At 43.7% G+C, this 24,269-nt stretch overlaps 1 protein-coding gene across 14 annotated transcripts in view; it reads right to left on the bottom strand.

Annotated features, from left to right (window-relative positions):
* CD44 (CD44 molecule (IN blood group)) overlaps positions 1-24,269 on the bottom strand; it is an 85,712-nt gene that overhangs the window by 39,114 nt on the left and 22,329 nt on the right. For all 14 annotated transcript variants that reach the window (XM_084774979.1, XM_084774987.1, XM_084774988.1 and 11 more), the window contains exons 2-5: positions 12,598-12,763; positions 9,127-9,263; positions 3,409-3,477; positions 2,164-2,388 (exon numbers count right to left, since the gene is read on the bottom strand). In XM_084774979.1, coding sequence (XP_084631105.1) covers positions 2,164-2,388; positions 3,409-3,477; positions 9,127-9,263; positions 12,598-12,763 — 597 coding nt within the window. The remainder of the gene's footprint in view (positions 1-2,163; positions 2,389-3,408; positions 3,478-9,126; positions 9,264-12,597; positions 12,764-24,269) is intronic.

The following is a 24,269-nucleotide window of genomic DNA, read 5'->3' as shown; positions in this document are numbered from 1 at the left end:
GGAAAACCCAAGTCTACAGAAACTGTGGGCCTTGCTAGCTTTCCCTGTTGCCACCCACTGAGCACCCTTAAGGAAGGAATGGGCTGATTAAGCCAAGTATAGTTTCTTCCATGCCCTGAGCCAGCCCAGCTCTTGACCTCTGTTCCTCTGCATGTTAATTTGCATCCACTCCCTCTCACTGTGTCACATCCCTCCTCCCAAGAGTGATAAGTAAGCCCTTGGGAGGCTCCTCTTTGGACTTGGAAAGTAGGATTCTACTCAGAAGCTTAGGGCTAACTCTGTCATATGCTACATTCAAGTAAACTTAACCTGGCGGGTGAATTGGCCTCTCTTCCACACCCATTAAAAAGAAAAAGCAAAGCCAAAAACCAAACACTAAGACACATGCTCTAAAAAAAGGAAAGAAAAGCTCTTTTTTTCCCCCTCAAATTCTGAGCTATATTTTAGTTAAGCATCACACTATCCATTTCTTGGATTTCTGAGATGGGATGCTGTATCCATGAAGGTGGATCCACCTCTGACCTCATAAACTAGAGCAGTATCTGGAGCAGAGAAGATGCACACTATGGAGCGAAGAGATGGAAACCTCACTGCCCTGGGTTCTCTCTGATATTACTCTAACCACAGCCACCATCAGAGGGTACTGACCTGGGAGGGCATGGGAAGTGGGAACAGATGTGCCTTGTGTTCAGATGGAGGATGTGCCCCTGTGCCTGTGCAGAGGCCAGGAGTTGACATAAACATGCTTTCCTTGATTGATTTCCACCTTAATTTTTGAGATAGGATCTCTCCCTGAACCTGGAGCTTGCTGATTTGGCTAGACTGGCTGGCCAGCAAGCTCCAGGTCTTCCTCTACCTCTATACCCTTAGTATTAGGATGACAGATACCTGTTGCTGTGCTCAGCTTTTTATGTGGATGCTGAGGATCAAAAATTAGGTCCTTGTGTGCTTGCAAAGTAAGCACTTTACCCGCTGCACTATCTCCAAGCCCTCAGAATCTGATGGAGGATTTTTTTTTGAGGAGGAAGGACAGGTTTCAAAGAATTTTCTAAGAATGAGTAGAATCCTACACCTTTTCACGTCACCCTTTCCCTCACTCAGCAAGCTGATAACAGAAATTTGAAATACTGCTAAGTGAGTTCAACTCACATCAAAGTGCTGTTGAGGCTTCCTGGCTTCTGGGTGACAAGGGGACTAAAAAGGGGCCTATCTTGAAGATTCACAAGCCAGTACGTTCTTGCCAAACTGTGAAGAAGCCAGAATCCCACCCTACTGAGTTTCAGCCAGGAAATGAGAAAATCCACACCATCCTAGGAGACCCAGTGAAGACTTGGCTACCCATTTTGGGGTTGAATAACCCTCCACAGATGGAGCTGAGCCATCTGAAACCCTGTTCTAAAACAAACCAAACAGGATGTTCAGAGGGGGAAGTAGAGGAGATAAAAAAGCCCTGAGCATCTTCCTACAGAGCCCAGCTGCACAATCCCCAAGTCATCAAGGGCAGCGTGGACAGCCTTCGCATGCTGCCAACCCCACACGCCCAAAGAACATTGCGGTCTTCCCCAACAGACTGCAGTCTAAAACTCTGCAGTTGACAGAAGGTGATCAGAAAGCCCCTCACATCTGTTTCCTTGGACCAAAGCGAGTGAATGGTTTAGAAAATTAATGGTTGTGGAATATCACTTGATATTAAATAGGCGGAACCTTGAGAACAAATCAGGTTAAAACATGGGATTTTTAAGGTGGGGTTGTAAAAGGAACCTGAGGAATGTACACTCTACAGCCCTAACTTTAATATAACTGTTTTATCTATAGTGGGAAAAAAATGACAAGAATGAGCTAAGCAACACCATAAGTTATTTCTGTAACAGGTCTAAGTCATCAGGAACAAGAGGAAAGAGGCGCCTCCCTGAGGAAACCCTTCCAATTTGGCATTCCTTATCCCAAGATAAGAGGTGCAGAAGTGAAGATGGGGGAAATGTGAAGGAGAGGAGAAGTCAGTGCACGGTGACTAGGAGCACTGACAGGCACAGGAGCCCAACTCCCCCAGATGATGTCACCCAGACCAAGGGAGGAAAAAACAAAGAAACACTGGGGTGTGCATCACTCAGGAGGGTCATTGGCATCCTGTCACACAGGAAAAATGGGTCCCCTTCTCCTTACTGGTGGGCTGGGTGCTCCCCATGAAGAAGTCATCATCCTGGTCTCCAGTCGGGTAGCCAGTAGGAAGGTAGGTGTGTAAAATGTAGCCATCTGAGGTGCTCTTCTCGCTGGAGGACCCACTACTGACATCCTCATCCATAGTGTTGGATGCATCGATGTCTTCTTGGTGTGTTCTATACTCTACACCCTTCTTGCTGTAGCGGGTACCGTCCCGGTTGACAATAGCTGAAGGAGACAGAGAGGCACCTTTAGAACTTCACGGCTGATTTCTCTTGAGTATAGGAAAGATGGATTGTCATAAAACATGAATTTGAAGCTACGTTTCCTTTGCTTTAAAAACATGTCTGTCTCATGCTGAGATATAGTCCCCACTTGCCCACATACTCTGGAAATGAGGAGGAGAGAGTTGAGGTACTGGGTAGTCCGCACATTTGAACCTGAGCTGGGCAAGGTAACCCTGTGAGCTTCAGTTTCCTCCTTAGTGATGGAACGGTATTATTATGAGCATTCAACATAGGGGTCCAAGGAGTGGTGCCTCACTGAGAAGCACTTCTTGCACCCTGTACAGTCCCTTCTAAAATATGTGTCAGCTTTGTTACTATTAAATCCATCCAACCTCAGCAAGGATTTGAAGTAGCAGTCATTCAGTCTCCACAAAGAAGATGTATCTGCAACCCATTAGCAAGATTCTTCCTAAGGAGTAACTTTTGTCAATTTAATTTTTTGTCAAGTCAATTTTCTGACTAGAAAAATAGTTTATTTAAATATTGATAGAGCTTCAACTATGCTCATGAAATTCAGCCTTAAAATGAACACGAACACACACACACACACACACACACACACACACACACACACACACATATATATATATATATATATATATATATATAAAACACAGGATCAGAATCTTTGGTTTAATAAGCAAGTGACCAGAATGAGCCACAGGAGAAAAAGTAAAAGTGAATTACTTCATTAGTCATCCTTAAAGTGAATATTCTGCCTTGAACCTCAGCCGTTGGTTGTGTGCACTTTACTGGAAATACTTTTTGCAAAATGGCATGTGGTATGAAGGATTCCTATTGTTTCACTTACCCAGCTTGCTTTAATGAAAGTATCAGTAAAATCCATGTTGGAAAAAAAAAATCCCGACATCTCAGTAACCCTGATAATACCTGCTGTGAACATGTCAGATGCCCTTCCCAAGAGTGAGACAAATCCCCTGAAAGTAGACGGAGTACGTACTTATGGTCACTGGTCCATCGAAGGAATTGGGTATGTCTGTGACTGATGTACAGTCTTCTTTAGTAGGAGCTAGGAGGAAGGAAGAAAGTATAAGTTAAGAATAAAAAATTTTAAAAACCCCACAGCTAATATGTCATATTAGTCAGGCTTTGTCCTAGATAACTTTCTTCTCCTGAAGTTTGGTAAACCGCGAAGAACGTCTCTGCCATTTGTGACACGTTTTTACAGTCTTATTTAACTTCAAGAGTTCCAGTAAACTTCTATTCTCACCCCAGAAACTTAATTCTTTAAGAAAGACATGCGTTCTAAGTCATGTGTGTTGACACTTGTAATCCCAGCATTAGGGAAAACAGCCTGGGATATGCAAGGACAGAGGAGGCAAGCATTCTATATCTCGCACTGTGGCAAGTCTGATGCTTCATGTGTAATTACGAATAAGATAGACATAGGCCCTTCTCTAATTAGGCATATCATTAGAAAGAATTATAAAACTCTTTTCAATTGAGAAAGAAATGTGTAATCATTGTTTTAAAAAAAAAGTTAAAATAAAGGCAAAAAATAATTTATAATCCCAGATATCAACTTGGCTGATGAGAGATTGTGGTGAGCACACACAGGAGTGACATGAATATTGAAAGACTCTGAAGACTACAACAAAATTACCAACGAACTTCTCTGATAATCAAAATATTTAGTAACCAACAAATTTCCAGTCTTTTATTAAAAGATTAATGGCTTCGTGAGTTTGGCTAATATTTATGGGTGCCTTCTCCATGTGCAAGGCTTCACAGCATACAGCTAGGGCTGGCCACCTTCGACCCGCGCACCCACGCTGTCTTAGCATACATCATTTGGCTTCTCTTTTTCTTGTCTTCCGTTTGTCTTCTAGTCCCACCCCTACTTTAAGATTCCATGCTATATGATCTGGGCTAGCTGGTCACTACAGCTGTTTCCAGGAGCCTTTGGGCTAGTACTGCCTGACACGCTCTAAAGCTAGGACCTGTGTCCTGATTTGTGTGTTGTCCCTTGAATCCTAAAAGCAGACAAGAGTGGCTTAACTACCACTCGAGTCATGCCCATATGCTCTCCCAGTGAGTACCGAGCTCTTAGACCCCAGAAAACCATAAAGTGGTGTTGCTTTAATGTGAACGTTGGTCCCATTTGTGTACCACAGGGCTACCCCCTCCTACGTTTTTCTGAGACACGGGCTGTTCTTACTCTCATAGACCTTTTGCCTCAGCCTGTTGAGTGCTGAAGTTACAAGAGTGCTGCCACCACACTTAGCTGCATAACAAACAGCTCTTACGGTATGCATGTCCACTTAAATGTTAAACAACAATTTGTTAGCTTGGTTTCTTCTAGAGCTGCTTTCTGACACAGAGGAAAGAAGAGATTAATGGGTAAGTGGATGCATACAGATATGCTTGGAGGTTTGGAGGGACAGAGGCAGCAACTAGCAGATGACTGTCACAGGGAAGAAAGGTCACAGGGACGTTTTAAAGTTCTCTATCATAAACATGTTGCACACTCAAAACACAGGCAGAAACAGAAGTTGGGCAAACAGCTAGTGGCTGCTTATCAGTAACCAGAAATATCTTTTGCCAAATATAAAGAGACTGTTTTTGTTTTGTTTTGTTTTGTTTTGTTTCTTAATCCAATCAGTTCTTTGAAAGCAAAGCTGCTGACAGCTGTAGACCCTCAACAGGAGAAAAGTGAATTTCAGGAAAAGCATTCTTACAAAAGTTGCTGTGAGAAAAATTCATAAAGAGAACCTTTAAATGAAGAAAGTCACTGATGGCAAGGCTACTATTCCATCCCCCCAGGGCCCCTGTCACCAGCACATATCAGCTTTTCATGTTTTCTTCATGTGCACCATGATCTAAAATTCTCTTGCCCATCTTACTTGGCGGCAATTCATAGGAATGCGACACACCCCCACCTCCTGCTTCCCCACCACCACCACAGAGATATATGGGCTTTACAAAGTGAGTACTAAGTTCATCTGTTGGGCCAGGACATGGTGAGAGAAGAGACACTTATCATATATTTGTTGAAAAAAGAGAAAAGATCTCAATTCTAAATATATATATATATATATATATATATATATATATATATATATATATATATATATATATATATCAACAGCCCCAAGAGGGCTGTGAGTAAGCCTGGAAAGTGATGCCTGAGTTGTGATTGGAGGACACCTGTTCATCAATTCTTTCTAAAAGCCATTCAACATACACAGGCCAGATCAGAGAAGAAAAATGCAGACATAAGATGCCCCTATCCCTGATTCTAAGGAATTTATAATGCTGTAGGAAATAATATTTCTCTGGCTTTTTATTCCTTAAAAATATTCTTCAAACCCCTCTGTTTGAGAGTAAGGACAGTGTGGTTGCTGGAGAGTTCGGGGAGGTATCTGTTCTCATTGTCTTGGGGCTGAGCCGGTCTGTGAGATGTTTCTGGTATTCAGAGGTGAGACATCCCCAGAAATGGGCCTGTGAATTTCCTGAAGTGAAGTTGTAGTAGATGGGGCATTGTCAACAACACCGAGGCTAGGCTGTCAGTGATGAGAACGCGCTCACCCAGAGTCTCTCTTCATGCTCCACTTCACCTAAAAGTTCATACACAAGTTAAATCTGGCCAGGATGCCAAGATGCGTGGCAACCCAAATATGCAGCTTACATATTCATGCCTGTGTCCACTCATGTGACCTCATTAGGAGGAGCTTCACTCTCTTAAGCAAGGCACCGTGGTGAGTGTCCCTGAGCACAGGGATTTGTTAGCAAAATACTAAACTTGGCTCCCCTGGGGCTGTATTTTCAGAAAGTTTGGCTCCATTGGCTCCACGGGGCTAATAATTATCCAGTCTAGGTGCCAAGGTCTGGGTGCCAGCTAGAAAGGGCGCTTCCTCCAGGCTTGATCCTCTGTAGGTGTTCTGTGAATAAATTTCCCAACAATTCACAAACAAAAGATTGACATTTGGACGAATCACAAATGTAAAAATCTGCTCCTTAATTCTATGCAAAGAAGAAACTTGAGGCACCTTACTGAAAGCAAGCTTTAAAACATGAACTTGAAGGAATCGGTTGTCTGTGTCTCTTCCCTGGAAGTCACCAGGCCTTCGATGCTGAGAGATGTGGCAGAAAAAGAAATCACAAAGCCTTTTCTTTGGGGCTGCCTTAATTTTGATTGGGAAGTCACAGAAAAAAAATGACCAGGGTCTTAAGCTTATAGAAATTATCTGTTGTTGTACCTATTGGTGGCTCTTCTCCCCATTACTGGTTTGTGGGGCTCCCTCTCCTGGTTGGAGTCCTTGGGGTAGGTCAAATCTAAGACTCTTCCCAAGACATTCCTGGCAGGGAGCTGGACACTGCCAGGGTCTTTAGCCCACTTTATGCTCTGATGTTCAGAATGTGCAATATGTTTGTCCCAACTATGTGTGTTCCCAAGTCTCCTTTCTGTGTTTTCTATATTACTGCTTCAAGATGACCATTAATACTATTAAGGCAAGAAACAAAGTTTCTGGTTTTTTCTTATCCTCAGTATACTTAGCACAGTAGTGTGCAGATACTATGGATAAATATATATTGTCTTTGAACACAAAGTAAAACTATAAAAGCTTATCAACATTAAGTCCACATGGAAAATAGAAAAAAGGAAAAGTGCTATTATTTTTAAACGTTACTACTGTTAACAGTCGTTTTGGTATTACACAGATCTCTAGTACTTCTCCTGGTTTACAACTGAACTAAGACCCATTTCTCCCAGGAGAAGAGAGTTCATCAACACTGTGCTGGGCATGGACTAAAACTCACTGGCAACATGAAGGGTGGGAAGAAGAGTCGCAGTAGCTGTTTGCCTGGATCCCTTCAACTCCTGGCCATAAAACAGTTTGTGCTTTTGCCTGTTTCAATTAAATTTCTCAGAACCTTAACTCAAAGTGACACCAACTTGTAAAACAGCCGAGGCAGTGTGGGAACAGAGCCATGTGATTTATTGCATAGATTCATGGAACAAGATTCAGCAGGAGAAGCAAAAACAGAACCCAGAGACTGCGAGCAGCTGGCAGGGTCACATCAAGGAGTCTTTGCCACCTGCCCAAGCCCTTCATTCATTCCTGACCCCTGGCACACAGAGAGCTCTGTCCCTACTTTTTATTCATCTATCTACACTTTGGGCTTTACTATATTGAATATGGGCAGCATCCTGTATAGTTTCAGGTGGATTTTTCCCATTTTGATCAAACTGTGTGTGTGTGTGTGTGTGTGTGTGTGTGTGTGTGTGTGTGTGTGTGTGTTGTTGTTGTGGTTGTGGTTGTTGTTGGTGGTGGTGCTATGATAGGAATGGGTAAACTTTCTATGATTTTTTTTTCTTCCTGACTCATGTTTGTGTCTCTCCATGCCCCATATATACTTGAAGCAATCCACTGGGTTCATATACTGTATCCCAACTACGGCTTCAATGCACATATCCCCTCCCCCAAACTCTGGAGTTCTCCCCTGAATTCCCACTCTGACCCTCAGTGCTTGTGAAACATTGGGTGGGTGGTACAGACACAGCCTAAAGACACTGACGTAATCCCCCAGTGCCCTTGATGTCCCTTGTTACCTTAACAGCCCACACAGTTTTTATGTCCACCCACCATATTATACTGTCTATGGTTTCCTAAGGGTAAAGCCTTAACCCACGTCCCAGTCTATTTAACATCTTCCTTCCATGTTTAAGGAAAACTTTCAGTCCTGGAAGATGTGACAAGTTCACCTCAGAGCTTTTCCTTTCCTGCCACATAGTTTCAACCATTCAGAGGCTGAGGAAGGGATACAGTTTGAGAACTGAGACTTTTGATCGTTGGCATTAAATTTTTGACATTTATGGTTTTAATTATTCTCAAAAGACTCTGGAAATTCATAATTCACAGAATCCTTCGATTTGCATATGTGTGTGCGTGGTGTCTTGAAGTAGCCTTGTAAGCACGACTTCTAAACTCATGGCTGGAGAAGGCTTCATAGGCAAGGGAGGGAGCCCAGCATCTCTATCTTGACTTAGCTTTCTTATTCCTGGATGTCTCAACTGTTGGCTAAGAAGCCTTCCAGAAGGTTAAGGAAGGCTTTCATATCCTCCTAGCATTTCCCTAGCTCCATTTATAAAAATACTCTCAGCCACTTGGCTTGCACCCCCCAAACAATCAATAGATGAGTACCACTTTCTGGTAGAAACTGCTTTAATTTCCCGACACACTGGAGGCTCTAGATACCCTTTCCCTACACCTCTCTAACTTCTGCCCTTGTACTCCTGGGCAGAATTGCCACCTTGAATTCCCTTGGTATTTGTTGGGCATACATAAGATGCTTCAGTTGCCAGCCTCCTGTGGCCTTTGCATCTGCCAATTGCTCCCTCCTTTACTTGGACCGTGGCTCTCCTAAACACCTCCTGAGATGTACCTCCCTGCTCGCTTCTCAAATGAAAGGCAGCCCTAGGGCGTGTGCCTTCCTACGCACTCTCCAAACTCATGTGACATAGTTGGCATTTAAGTCTTCATCATCTGCTTCGCAAGCCTGGCACATTAGTTCCACGAACACGGGAATCTAGCCCCTCCTTCTATTGTAGTGACTCGCAGGACTCATTTTGAGTGGCCGGCTGTGTTTCAGCTGAACTGCTGTCAGCCAACCATATTCCCACAAGCAGCCCAACGACCACGCAGTTAGAACCAACCTGAGGCATTGAAACAGTATGTGTCATAGCGGGAGGTGTTGGACGACGTGAGGATGTATACTCCTGTGTGGTTGGCTGCACAGATAGCATTGGGGTTGATCCTCGGGATGACCACATGCCCTTCTATGAACCCATACCTGCCAAGGGAAAACAAGAGGTTATCGACATGAATGGCCTGGATGCCATTTCATAATATCCCATCAAATGACATTTAATACAGAACAGCATTTCGCTTTATTCACCCCTCGGGATGTTAGGGCTTCCAACTGAGTTACTTAAAATCCAATAATAACAGCACAGAAGAATGAAAGAGAGGATTTTATTTAAAGGCTGGGGAACTGGTGATTTTTCTTGTTTTGTTTGTTTGTTGGTTGGTTGGGTCTTTTTTGTTTGTTTGTTTGTTTTTGTTTTTGTGACAGGGTTTCTCTGTGTAGTCTTAGCTGTTCTGGACTCACTTTGTAGACCAAGCTGGCATCAAACTCACAGAGATCTGCCTGCCTCTGTCTCCATGAGTGCTGGGTTTAAAGGTGTGTGCCACCATGACTGATTTTTCTTGTTTTTAAATTAAAAAAAAAAAAAGGTTCACAAATACAAAACACTGGTTCAATATAAAATTTATGGTTGGCAGTGTTCTTAAAGGCATCAGAAAGCCTGAGTTACAGAAGTAAGAAGTTATGCTGTGAGATTTGACACCAAAATTAGCTTTATATTTTTCAGAAATGACATAAAATGATCCAGTTCGCTAGGATAACAAGTGGATTGGCCTTTCTTTCAGTTTAAGATTCTAGCCATGCCTTTATTTTCCATCCTCTTCTTCTTCTTCTTCTTCTTCTTCTTCTTCTTCTTCTTCTTCTTCTTCTTCTTCTTCTTCTTCTTCCCTGTCCTCGCCTTCTCCCTCGAGCCCTCACTCTTTATTCCACTACTGTAGCAGGAAGCCTTGCTCCTGTGCAGAGTACGCTCCATGTCTGACTTTGTGACCATCCTAGACCGTGGATAAAATTGCCGTCATCTAACTGAAAGCAGCAGCCATTGGGAAGCAGATGGCAGTGGCTTGCTTGGCAGTTCTTCAAGCTACACTCCATTTGCTCCTATGCCCATCTTCGTGTTTCTGGGAGTTGGTAGGGTTTGGAGGCCTTTTCAGATACAATGCACATCATCATTGCCCTCAGAAGCACCCTAGCAGCTTAGATAATGTAGGATGCCACAAAATATGGGGTGTGGGCTGAGAAAATGCTGCCTGAAAGAGGCGGTGTGACAGCAAGCGAACAAAGAGGGAGATGCTGAATCGGCAAGGTTCAAGAAGCACGGCGCAGGCTGAAATGCGCCTTCTTGGAACCTCTTCTGCAGGGGCAACAGCACAGACTGCAGCATCCTGCAAGGCCTGTGGAAATGACAGTGACTCGGAAGCTCCTAAGCTCAAAGTCTCTCATTATGCCTGTGTTGCAATGGAAGCCAAATGACTAATTCCTCAACCAGACCGACAGACTGGTTTCCCCAAAGTCTCCTTAGCTGGGTGCTGGGAGGGCACACAATTAAATGTTAATAAGTTCTCATGGACCTGAGAGTTGCGACTAATCAGGGTGGGGCAGACAAGACAGAAGCCGTTGCTGAGTCGATGCCTTCCTGCCTTTTGGCAGATATCCGATTCCTTAGCTCCCAAAGGGAAATTGTGAAAATGGGTTTTGAAACACTTAATACCAGGTATGGGTGCAATGACAGATTTTTGCAGCAGAGGTTTTTTTTTTCCTCTCCTTTTTTTTTCTAAATAATACACAAAACAGGGAAAAATACTCTTCTTTACTCTGCCCTTCTGCATCATGTTGGCAAAATTTATGTGTATCAGACATTCTAGACTTGAATTATTGCAAATTTTCACCACATCATGCTACCTGACATGCGCATGTATTCTACATGAGTTGGGGACATTAAAATTTCTATATGTGTACATGGCATGAGCAAGTGCTGGAGGAAAGACATATTTAGCAAGTCCTTGCATTCTGTCTCTTTATCCTCTGTCCCTTGGGAGGGCTCGGCCATCATGTGCAGACTGATCACAAACAAACTGAGACTCCTCTATGTACGAGCAGGACAACCTATGTCAAGTTACAAGGCTCGGTTGCTTCATCTATAAAATGTCTTCATAGGTAGAGGATGCCTTTGGGATTCTTCCAGCAGCTCAGCACTCTATTTGTTCCTCTGGCTTTCTGCAGGTGAGAACTCTCTGTGTTTCACAAGTGCGTCTTAACTGTGTTTCACAACCTTAGGCCAGCTTCCTGAAACCACATTCTTAGCCCAGTGACCTAGTGAGGGCCTCATTTTAAAACATAGCCTTAGGATTAGAATGAATGGTTTTGCTAACTGGCCGTCCTTCATGAAGCTAATGGGTCGGGTTCTCTAGCCGCAGAGCGTACTCCTCCCTTAGCATTCCCCCAGACTAAGCTCTGAGCAGTTACAGACAGATGCGTGGCTGGTGCTGCTCAAAAGGCCGTTCTCATCCAATGGAAATACTCTCTATAGAGTCCGTGCCATTCGATATGGCAGCCACCAGGCAGATCAAACATAGCTAGTGCCATCAAAGAAGTCATTTTCATAGAGTCTAATTTTAATTAGCTTAAATATAACTCACCACATGTGGTTATTGGTAACTCTATTAGGCAGAGCTACTACTCTATTGGGTTACCGCTCAAGAAGTGGGTGCCCGAGTTTGTAACTAAAGGCTGGGAATAGATGCAATTAACTTCCGTTTAATAGTTTCCATGAAACTAGACTTTCTAGAAGCATTCTCTTTGTGTGTGTGTGTGTGTGTGTGTGTGTGTGTGTGTGTGTGTGTGTATGATCTCCCCCCCCCCCCATGTGATTATTTTGGAATAACATGATCTACAGAAGGTCCTCTGGGGCCCTGAGTACCTTGTAGAAGACTTCTCAAGACTTCTGATAATAACTTACTTTGATGTAATATAGCTTTAAAACTTCCAAATCCTTTTACTTACTTTTTCAGAACAGAGCAACATAGAAGACAACCTAAAAGCTCAGAGAGAGAGAGAGAGAGAGAGAGAGAGAGAGAGAGAGAGAGAGAGGAGATTTGACGAACGTGCTTTGTGTCAAGTCTGCACAGCCAAGCCTCTGCCAGCTACCTATTTATTTTAAACACTGTTATTTGCTTTGCGTTTTCTTGTGGTTCCGACAATGATACTGAATGCTTCTTCAAAGCCAGGAGAGTGCTACAGGAGCACATTAGGTAAGGGAGTTGCAACTGATATGACCCTAATGGCTTCCTCTGGCTTCCCTCTCCGTGCTTCACAAAGGCGTCTTTTGACTTTCAATTCTAGTTGTCATACTGGTTTCAGGTTGACTTGGGCCAAATTAATAGGTAGGATTGCCTCTCATTCAACTGTCAGGGAGGAGCCTTCCAGCTGTCAGCCCTGCCCCTTCCCTGTGTACCTCCTCCAGTGCGGGTGCTGGTCTTTTTACCTGCATGTTTCAAACCCGTTCTTCCGAGCCAGCTCCATCTGGGCCATGGTGGGCAAGGTGCTGTTGAAAGCCTTGCAGAGGTCAGCTGCCTCAGTCCGTGAGATGCTGTAGCGGCCATTCTTCTCCACATGATATACACCTGCGTAGCGGCAGGTTATATTCAAATCTGTGGGATCAAACGGAAATGTTAAGAGTCTTTTTGCATGAATAGTTTGCATAAAACTAGATTGATGGTAAGAAATGCTTGTAAGTGAAGACATTAAAAATATCCAAACTGGGAGTCGGGGAGTCTAACAGCAGACTGGGGTGATGGCTCAGCCAGTAAAGTACTTGCCTCGCAAGCATGAGAAGCTGAGTCTAATCCCCCAAGATCCACATATAAAAAGCTGGGTGGCCAGCATTTGTAATACTAGGGTTGAATGTGACAGGCAGATCCCATGGGCTCACTGCCCAGCCAGCTTAGCCTTCTTGGTGAGTTCCAGGCCAATGAGAGACCTTGTGCATAAAAACAAGATTGATGACACCTGAAGAATGATAGCCAATGTTTTCCTCTTGCCTCAACATGAACACACATGCACACACATGCACACACATGCACACACATGAAAGCCAAATGATTGCACATGGCATCTCACACTTGAAATCCCAGCTCTTGGGAGACTGAGGCAAACAGATCACCTAAGTTCAAGATCAGTCTAGGTTACATAGTGAGTTACAGTCTAAGGCCTTATCTTGGAAACAACAACAAAAATCCAAATAAACATTACTGCTGACATAGCCTTCAAAAATCCACTCTGGCTGTCCAAAGAGGCAGCAAGCTTAACTCTGAGACATGACATTATGAAGGACCCACAAATCTGAGACATGACATCATAAAGAACCCCCATCCTTAAAGTAGCTCTATCAACAAAGATTTTTTTGAGCACACTCTTTGAATTAATATCAACTCATAGGAAACTGTCAAAAATCCAGGGGAGCAACAAAGGAACACAAATCAACTACTAAGAAAACGAGAAGAAAACGAGAGAGAGAGAGAGAGAGAGAGAGAGAGAGAGAGAGAGAGAGAGCTGAAATAGTGTTGAATATACAGTTCTGTATTTGGAACTCTGTTCCCCATTTATTCTTGTATGATGAGCATGTTTCAACAATCAACTGGTGCTGCTTTTTACCTTATCACTTCTAACACTGTATATTCAACTGCACCCAGAATAAACTTCCTGCTGGTAAAGGAAACTGCTGTCCATGGGATCTGGCTGCAGTCTGTCGCCTTCTCTAGCCTGGTGGTTGCTGGCTCTGCTCCAATCTCAGTTTTCCCTCAACTCCATCAGCCACTCTGAGCTCCTTCAGACCTGAGAGCATGCCCCTGCTCTCTTTTCTACAGTGGACTGCTCTGGTGTGAGAGTCTCTCAGATGGTTCACTTTTATTCTGAATTTGTCACTCCACAACATCTTCTCTCAGCAGTGGCCAAGGTATCTGAATCAAGGTCCAGAGTCAGAAAGAAAGGGCTTTAACCCAGACTTTGAATTTTCCAAAGTTCAAGTCATTTACTAACAAGAAAACTAAAGCTAGAGAAGAGAATTGCTGAGGGACGTGGCCATTTCTGTGTAGAGCTGCAGGCTCCCCCTGAACTCCAATTTGTTCTACATTTCAGAGTGGACTGTAGTGGAAAACTACAGTCCCCCCCACCCCCACCCCCACCCCTGGATTATTCTTGCACCTTTGGGGTCTGTGTTGCATAATTGTCACCAGTACGTTAAAAGGTAAGCTTTGCATGTATATTTAAATGTCAAGAAACAGAAGCTGAGAAAATAATGAAGGAACTTTTTGTAAGTCTCCAGCTTTTACATGGCTGAGGTGAGAGCTCTTTGTCTGACGTGTTTAACTCCCTCGAGCAGTGTTTTGAACTGGCTTTCCATGTGCCCAAGGTCCTTCGTGTTTAGAACGAGGAGAACCGCATCTAAACAGCTGCTTCATGATGACAAAAGTGGACCCACTATTATGAAGCTACACAGGTGACAGCTGCCTTCTAGAGCAGGAAGCAGGTTCCAAACACTACAGAGCAGTGCCAAACAGATGCAAGACAAAGAAAGAAGTCGCCCTTTAAAAGGATAAGCCAATGTCAATTGGTTGCTTTTTCCTTGGTTTTTGTTATCAGCAAGCAGGTAGTTTAAAAACAAACAAATAAACAAAAGCATGAGACACTGGAACCAGATGCAATGGGGAAAAGATGTGTTGCGAAGTCGATTCCTTATCTATGGGGCCCAATGTGCTCTCCAGAGCCACTCGTGCAATTCTTGGCTGATGAAGCAATGAGCACACAGAGGAAGGAAATGTACAAGGTCCCTTTGAAATGCTATTTATTTTTACTGACATTTGCAGCTTAGGTCTCAGTTGGCCAGTTTCACAAAGGGAACCTGTCACTCAAAGACAGCCCTTCCGGGGTGGAGGGGGGGGGAGGGGGCCTCTCCTGGTCTAGCATACACAAGGAAAAGAGGAAAGAAAAGAAAAGAGAGAGAGAGAGAGAGAGAGAGAGAGAGAGAGAGAGAGAGAGAGGTCTAAATCAACTTCTTGCAGGTTGAGCTGCTGGGGTGACTCCAGTCAGATGCTACCTGCTGGCTTCCAGCCCAGGTGGCTTCTGTCAACTTCTAGTTTAAAAACAAAGGCTGAGGCTTGGACAATGGTTTAGAGATGCGAGGCAGTTTCTTTCTTATGAAAATCAGTTCTAGCTTGCCACCTGGCAGATAGACTATGCAAATGCAAGAGAAACCAATGCAAGCTGAGGCTTTTGAGTAAAATCCCTTAAATTCCATGTGTAGTAACCAATGTTACCTTATAGACAGTGTGTCCACACATAGTTATCATTTGCTAAGTCTGCCTCTAATTGGCTATATGTGTGCATGAGCCATCAAGGGCAATATAAGACAGAGATATCAGCCTTCATCCTGCTATCTTAGCCAGGGGCCTAACATACTACAGTCACCTGAAAATGGCTACTGGATGAATAAAAAATGCTCAGAAAATGTGAAGTACAAGCTCGTATTTATTTTAATCCTGTGAGGAGGAATCCAGCTCCTAACCCCGATGGCATTTGGACACTTAAGAGATGCAGTAATAATACCCCAGGCATCCAGATCATGTTGATAAGCCCTCACCTCTGGATCACTCCTGCCTATTTCTTAGGGCTATTTTAAGGAGAATATTAGTTAACCCTTGTAAAAATGCTTCTAAGAGTATCTGGCATCTACACAAGTACTCACTACTGTTATTGTTCTGAGAGAGCTGAAATATCTTCATAAACTCCCAGGGCTTAAATGATACCCAGACCTGAAGGCTTGGCCTATTTTAAGGCAAGAGTCACTAAATGAAATTTGGTTAAAAAAATGAAGTGTATACTTGTTAACTGCTTTATAAACTTCATCTAACTTAATTTTCAGCAGAGCGTGATGAGGTCTACAAAGTGGCAAAGTCATTTTCCTAAAAAAATATATATATGTTGTTTTGAAACTAAAAGATAATTACATAATTTCTCCCTTCTCTCTAGACTCTCCCATACCATTCTTGCTCCCTCTCAAGACCTCTTTTAAAACACACACACACACACCCTGTTCAATCCATTTAATGTTACTTGTATGCATATGGTTTCAGGTCTGACCATTTAATATTAGATAACTAACTAGTGCACTCATTCTTGCCAAAGAGTCTGTAAAACCCATTATGAGATGAAGAATCTGAGCCAGTAATCGGTGTCCCAAGTCATCCAAAGAGAAGGGTCAGACTTCTATCCTGTTGTAGGCTACGGTTAAAAATCACTCTCAAAAGCTCCAATTACCTATGGCACCTATAGTAATTTTTCCTAAGCCTTTCAGGTCCAGAAAGATAGATTTCACTAGAGAAATCACCCATCTTGATGCTTTGCTTACATTGTAAAGTCAGGGAGAAATGGGTTCTTCATAGACCCAGCCATTTCCTATGAGGGAGAAAAGCATAGCAACATCTGAGAGGGAGCCACTATGTAATTTCCATTCAAGTTTACATTATCTTCCCAAAGTTGCTTGAGATGTGAGAAGTGAGTGGGAGTGGTACCTGAGCTCAAAGGAGAAGGCAGATAGACTTCTAGGCAAAAGAAGATCAGCTCCCAGTTGCCCTCTCCACATCTCCCAAAAGCCACCAACCAGGCTTCATTAATGATTCTCTATTGGCCACTAAAAATGTCTGATGCTTCGTTTCTAGGAACACTTAACGGTTTTCCATGAAATAAAATGTTTCCCAAGGACCACTTGTGTTTTTATAACTGACTTTTGAAAACATCATCTCTGGGATGGGGATAACATGTTTGTGCAGGTTCAGGGGGAGGAGACACTTATGAAGCTAGACCTCCTGAAAGTGGACAGCAACATGTCCCACATGAAGATCACCAGGAGACACAGACATATCATGCCCAAGAGAGGTAGCTGCCTCTTCAAATCTCGCTTCTCAAGATGACTCCCAAAGAATTTAATGCTTGCTAGCACGAGCCAGCCATGTGCCTGGTCTCTCTCCGCTATCTCCAGAGGAGTCATGAGGGAGGCAGAATTAGGCATTTTTCTGTTGATTCAGCTTGCAGTAGGCTGTGTGTGTCTTCAAGATAGTGCACATAGGCACTAGAGCAGTTCCTGTGTTCAGTGACTTGCCTAATTCCAACAGTTCACTTATCACGGATTTTTTTTTAAACCAAGCTGGCCTTTTAATAATTCATTTATTTTTAAAATTTATTTATTTTTATTTTAGGTAGATTGGGGGTTTTTGCCTACATGCTTGTCTGTGTGAGGGTGTCTGATCCCCTGGAACAGAAGTTACAGAAGTTGTGAGCTGCCATGCGGGAATTGGACCCAGGTCCTCTGGAAGAGCAGTCGGTGCTCTTAACCTCTGAGCCATCTCTCCAGCATCCCACTTATTATGGATTGTAAGAATACCAGGAACTCAGATCTAGCCAATGGACAGGACAATCTCCACAGTTGAGTGGAGAGTGGGGACTGACTTTCACACACTCTGGTGCCCCATATTTGACCACATCCCCTGGATTGGGAGGCTTGGTGGCACTCAGAGAAAGGATAGCAGGTTACCAAGAAGAGACTTGATACCCTATGAGCATAGGGGGAGGAGGTCCCTCTCAGTCACAGTCATAGAGAAGGGGAGTAGGGGGAAAGTGGGAGGGAGGGAGGAATGGGAGGATATAAGGGATGGGATAACAATTGAAGTGTAATATGAATAAATTATATATATATATATATATATACATATATATATATATATATATATATATATATATATATATATATATATATATATTCCTTGTAGTATATATATTACAAGGAAGCTAAAGTAGCACCTATTCTGGGTAATGTTTCAGTTCTAAGTAATCATTTTATCCTCGTGACAATCGTACGCAGTGGGCTCCTTTATTTAACCACATTGCACCTAGGAGTTCACTAACACATTGAGAAGCCCTAAGGAACTGGTAGAGCCAGGTCAGGCTGATTGTGTCACAGTGCTAAGTGGCAGCTTAGACATGGAATGGATCTGAACACTATCAGAATCCCATTGGCCAGTCATGTGCTTCTTAAAGTGTGGAGAGTACTCATTAAAATCTATCTAAAGAAGAGATCTTATGCTTGCTGAATATGATCTTTGCATGAGAGTTTCCTTCACTCTGCCTGAAAGGGGAAGGCCTCACTCAACAGGTGTGAGTTGCTTCAGTGAAAAAAAAATCCCCTTACTATTGGATCTTCTACCCTCTCCCAGGGAAGAAGTCCTGAGCCTCGGTGTTCACTGGCTTTCCCCAACCCTGATGCTCTCTGATTCTATCCTTTTCTCTTCTGAAGACACTCCTGGGAATTGGGACAGTAAAGTTGTGGCTGCCGTTCCAGTCTTCTGTCCTTTACACCCCATGTTCTCCAACCATGATTAGGCAGAGCTAATGACAAGAAGAGTTGGGTTCACCACAACAAAGTATACTTGTGACCTTCTGAGATGTCTACTAGCAATCTCACAGGTCCTGACTGACCAAGTAGACATTCTAGGGCTGATCTAGTTGAGGCTGATGCTCTTGATTGACAGTCCTCAACAAGATCGAACTCCTAGGAGGCAGTCATACAAGCCTCTTGGGCAGCAAGTGGCAACCCAAAGCACCAATGAGCACATTGCCTCGTTTTCACTTTTACAGAGTTTGTCATTTAAAAGCCAAGGCTCTACTACCACGCTCCGATGTTCACAGCTTACACCCACACAGAAGATGAAGCAATTCATGGGCAGAACTGAGCTGGCTCTGATTAGAAGCATAGAGGGAAAGTGCAAACATTAAAAAAAAAATTGGTAATTATACCATTCATGATTAGAGGTAGGATGATACAGGCCTTAGAGAAATTATCTGTGAGAAAAAAGAGGATGTGAGCATGGTCCCCAGCCCATTATGAGGAAAGCATTCTCAGAGGGCTTTAATGGCAGAGTCCTGACTCCTCTACGGTGCTCCTGTCACATACCGTCTTTTATAAGGTTTGAGCAAGCTGTTCCCAATAAATCCACAACTCATGGCCAGGAAGCATCATTCTGAAGCACATTGTGAACAAGTCATTCTGTTTTCCATTTGTTTGATGTCTTCGAAGCCCGGAAGTTTCCATCTGGGAGCCTTTTCAAGTTGGTATAGCCCCTGCCTCCACCAGGCCTGCCAGTACAGAAGGCGGCTGGCAGCCTTCCCATTGCCCCCTCATCACTTGTCCCATCTGACTCGCATGTGATGGGTGCCTAATGAAAGAGCGCATTGTTCAGCAGCCACTTCCGATCAAGGCCAACATCACTCTCGGTGGCTGGATGGCCTTTGGCTGCCCACTGCAGACCATGAGTACCTAGTGACTCAGTCTCTCCCGGAATCGCCCCCAAGGCCAGCGAGGGCTTAATGAGCAGAGAAGACAGTCATACACAATCATACAAAGGGAATTTCCTCCAGAATTTGTCCTCGGGTGCTTTTAACTGAGCTGTTCGTCTCTTGGCACTTAGAGAGACAAGGCACCCCAATGTCTGGGGGCCTGGCTGAACAACGTGACCTCGCTGTCTCTGGTCTAAGGGACAAGGGGTCCATCATGAGCCAACAGGACTCTAGGAAAGAACAACCGTCTCAGAAGCTGTCAACCTGGCCATTTCTGCCAAGCTTTCCAAACAGCCAACCCATTGCATAGTCTAGAAACATCTTGGCTATATTTTAGAATTTGAGGAGTCTTCTTCCTCCCTCTTGATTCAGTGTTGGGGACACTGGCAGTGAGAACCTGCTGAGGATTCCACCTCTTCTGCTGGGCCATCAGAGTGTTTGCCCTTCACTGTTACTTCAGCACACAAGAGTTGTGTAAGGCCATGTCGCCCTTGGGGAGCAAGCCTCCAGGAAGACAAATGAAAGCAAGAAACCACAATGTGTACCCCTGCGTGTTGCCACAGCAACCAGGAAATCCACTGGCCTCAACACCTTTGTTGTTTTTTTTTTTCCTCTCTCTCTCTTTTGGGTCTTATTGATTTAGCAGATTGACTAGCACAAACCCAGGATGTGGTAAGTGAACTGACAGAGCACCAGAAGCCTATATAGAGTTTTTCCTGCTGCAGTTAAGAAAAGAAAAAACAAAACAAAACAAAAAGAAAAAAGAAAAAAGAAAACTCCATGTTGTCTTGCAATTACTTTTTTTCCTGAGCAGCTGTAATTACTTCTACATCATCTAATTAGAGTACAGTTTCTGCTCAAGTCTAGAGGCAGCACTGAGAGAATGGCTGATCAAGAGAGGAACCAAGTGAGAGACAAGGTACAATAAGCAGCTCTTCTTTGCTAATTAACATATGCACTTCAGAAGAGATTAGTGAGTCCTGGCATGCTGATGAGCCAGCGTCCCCATCTAGGAGTGGGATTCATAGGTCACACCCAAATCCTGATTATTATAAGCTATGTGCTTGAACAACCCATAATAGCATCTCTGGCACATCTTGTCTTCCTCTCTCCTGAGATAAAGTAAGGATACGTTCAAAAGCTCTTGTATGTTTTTATGAAGATGGCCTTATGCAACCCAGAACCATGTACAATGAATACATGTCAACTGGAAAACAATTTAAAAAACAATGTAAGTCATAAACACTAACCAAATCGTATAATCATGAGGAACCTCAAATCTAAATAAAATTACTTGATAGCATAAAAAGCTAGGACGCCTTTGGGACTCTCAGGATAAAAGGGCTCTGAGTGCGGGTATGTACACCCAAGTCACGTTCAAATCTCAGAAGTCCTTAAAATTCCCACAGAAATAAAGACATGCTTTGGTGTCACTCTCTGCAGAGTAGAACGTATCACGTACATTCAGAACTTGACAGTCTTGTTAAGTAGGACTCTATCTCACTAATTATGCAACAAACTCATACCAAATACAGTACTGTCAAGCCTGGAGGATGGGTGCTGTGCACCCACTTTACAGACGCAGTTTAAGGAAGGAGAGATGCCAGGAGAGTTTGACAAACACAGGTAGTGCCTCAGATCCTGTGGGTCTACTGATTCCCTCACTACCCTGTGGTGCTGTCGCCCCTTGCCTTGGGTTGACATCAGGGCAAGGAGGGGCAAGAGCAGCATTCACAGAGAACAGTAGTGATTGATGTTCAGCTTCCTTCCTTCACTGCCATGATGTGTTGGGAAGAGTCACGATGGCTAAGACAAGTGAACGTACAGTGGAGGTGGAGCCAGAATGTCATCTTTGAAGCACACCTAAAACCTGAATCCACCTTGTTCAATTCTTATCCCAGTACCCAAGGCAACCCCATCAGTGACCCTGGCAACTCCTAAAACTTCCTAAGGGAATAATCTAAAAGCAGTCTGGAAAAGTCCATGGCAGAGGATGGTCATTAAATGATAATTATCATTTGGTCATTCTTAAAATGAATGTGCCAGGAAAATGGGTCACCCCACATGATGTCTATGGAAACAGACAATGAGCAATTAGCACAGGCCCCTGAAGCTCCAAAACTGTCACACATAAAATGCATCATACAAAAAATAAAAATGCCTTAGAAGTAATAGTCCTAGTATTTTATAACTTTTGTATTTCTCCCCTTGTATCAAACATAAAAGTATCTTGCAAGTTAAAGATCTCCATAAAGATCACCAATTAATTGAGCTTGCAGAGAGGAAATAGCAAAATCAGAACTTAGTGTGCATTCTACAGTGACTGAGACTGGATCAACAGTGGGCCTGACAAAACACCAAGGCTCAGTAATGAAGTAAGGCTTCTTGTCCTTCAAGATGGAGTCACGTAGAGGAGGGATGTGAAAGGCCACCCCCAGTCCCCCAGCTCCTACACAGCTCATCTGCAGCCTACAGTGCAAGGGGGCTCCCCCTTTTTTTTTCCTTCCCCTTTGTCTGTCTCATTTTTCGAGAGTAAGTGAAGAGATTGGGGCATGGACAGAGTTGCTGCTCTGTGTGGGATGGCAGCCCAGGGGTCCTGAAGATTCTGCATCCTGGGACTCTCTGAGCAATCTCCTTCCTCAGATGAGAGGCAAGGGAGGCACAGCCAGCTCAGCATCTTACAATGGAAGTGGCAAAAGATGAAAGCCAAGCTAGTAAGCAGGGACTCAGCTTACGAAAGCCACAGCTGCCCACATGGGACACTTAAAACGCAAACCAGCTGTGTGGCACGGCACGCTGGAAAATGCTGGCTCTGGTAACGCGGGCCACTGAGCCCTTGGTTGGGCTTTTGGGCTGTGTTAAACAAAGGGTAAGCGTGGTTTGCATCGCCTAGCCCCTGCACAGTGACTGCCACAGCTCACAGCAGTCGGATGAGATAAGCGCTGGGACCATCACAAGCCTTACGCAGATGCAGATAGCAGATGACAAAAACAAGGCTAGGAAGTTAAGCAACCTGCCCAAGGTGGCTCCATGAGACATCGAGCAAACTCCTTCCTGTTTTTTGTTGTTGTTCATGGCAGCCACATGCAAATGCTTCTTACAGCTGCGCCTTGGCTTCCAGAAGTTGCAGAAGACAAGTGGAGTCAGGTCTCTTCCTAGACAGTTTGGAGGCCACGGACTCAATATTCTAACTCCATGCAAATAAAGTTGGCAGATAGGAGACAATTACTACTTTCTCCCCTTTGGATGGACAATTTCATACACAAACCTGCACTTCATTGGGACTTAAGAGTTCTGTGCCTAAATAGGGTGGGCCTTTTAGAGACCTGTCTGAAAAGAAAAAAATCTTAATGAACAGATTGGATTTCTGCATGGATGGAGTGGTGGGCAGGTCAACACCTCTGTTCTGCCTTGACAGACAAAGTCTAATTCAGATGGTACTTAGATTGATGCTTAAAGCCTCTACCTCCACACTGTCACTTCAGTTCATAGGAGGAATGATGGCAGACAGACTCTAGTGCCTTCTAGATGGCTTTCCACCCCCAGTGGCCTCTGCCCATTACTTGAAAAGCCTTACCTTAATAACTATGAGTTTGGGAATAAAATTAAGTTGCCTATAAACCTTAACACCTATCTTCCAGGAGCCCTTTGTCTGTACCTCACCTTGTAACCAGTACTGACTTACGGTGGATTAGGGTGGCACAGCTCTAGAGGCTAAGCTGGTGTCTTAGTCAGGGTTACTACTGCTATGATAAAACGCCGTGACCAAAAGCAACTTGGGGAGGAAAGGGTTCATTTGGTTTACATATCCTGACTCCCAATCTGCTGAGGGAAGCCAAGGCAGGAACCCAAACCATGTTGGAACCTGGAGGCAGGAGCTGATGCAAAGGCCATGGAGGAGTGCTGCTTACTGCCTTGCTTGCTCTTTATACTGATTTCTTATAGAACCCAGGACCACTAGCCCAGGAATGGTCTCACTCACAGTGGGCTGGACCCTCACCATCAAGCACTAATTAAGAAAATGCTCTACAGGCTTTCTTACAGTCTGATATTATGGAGGCTTTAAAAAAAAAAAAAAAAGGAAATCATTTCTCTCAAATAACTCTAGCTTGTGTCAATTTGACATAAAACTAGCCAGCATAGTTGGGAATTATCATGAGTTGTGGGTCATCCTGAGATACGCGTAGAAACAAGATTCATGCCTTTAGATAATTTTTCACCATCTTCAAGTTGATCAATGCACAGTGAAATGACATAGCTGTAAAAATACTTATTTGCAACAACAAAGATTGCAATGACTAGGGGGACAAGGTCTAGGTCCCCACCAATTCCAAAGTTGGGGACACAGAAATTATCAGGTCATACTGCTGATTTGCTATCACTCCTTTTTCATTTTCTCTTTTTATATCATATGCCAAAGTGAACAGATAGGGGTGACATGGAGGTCTCTGTATATACATAAGAGTCTGACTACTCTTTACACTTCAGACACCTTTGAGCACAAAAGCATTGTAAACCAGATGCAGCAGAGGCTGGACTGTAGGGGGGGGGCTTTAAAATCTGGGCCAAAGGATTTCCAGGATTAGGGCTTTTTCAATCACCCAGTGAACAGAAGGTTTGTAAATCACACCTCTTCCTGTGCTTTCAACTTGTGCAGCTACATTTTAACAGCCATGCCAGTCTCAAATACCAAGCTCCCAAAACTCATTTCTAATGAGCTTTTACAGCCATATCAAGCCACAGGGTTTGGACAAGCGTCTTTCGCACTTG

The sequence above is a fragment of the Acomys minous genome, assembly GCF_964271855.1.
Source record: "Acomys minous genome assembly, chromosome: 3".
Lineage (NCBI taxonomy): Eukaryota > Metazoa > Chordata > Mammalia > Rodentia > Muridae > Acomys > Acomys minous.
The sequence above is the reverse complement of the archived record's forward strand: the minus strand, read 5'-3'. Positions and strand labels throughout refer to the sequence as shown.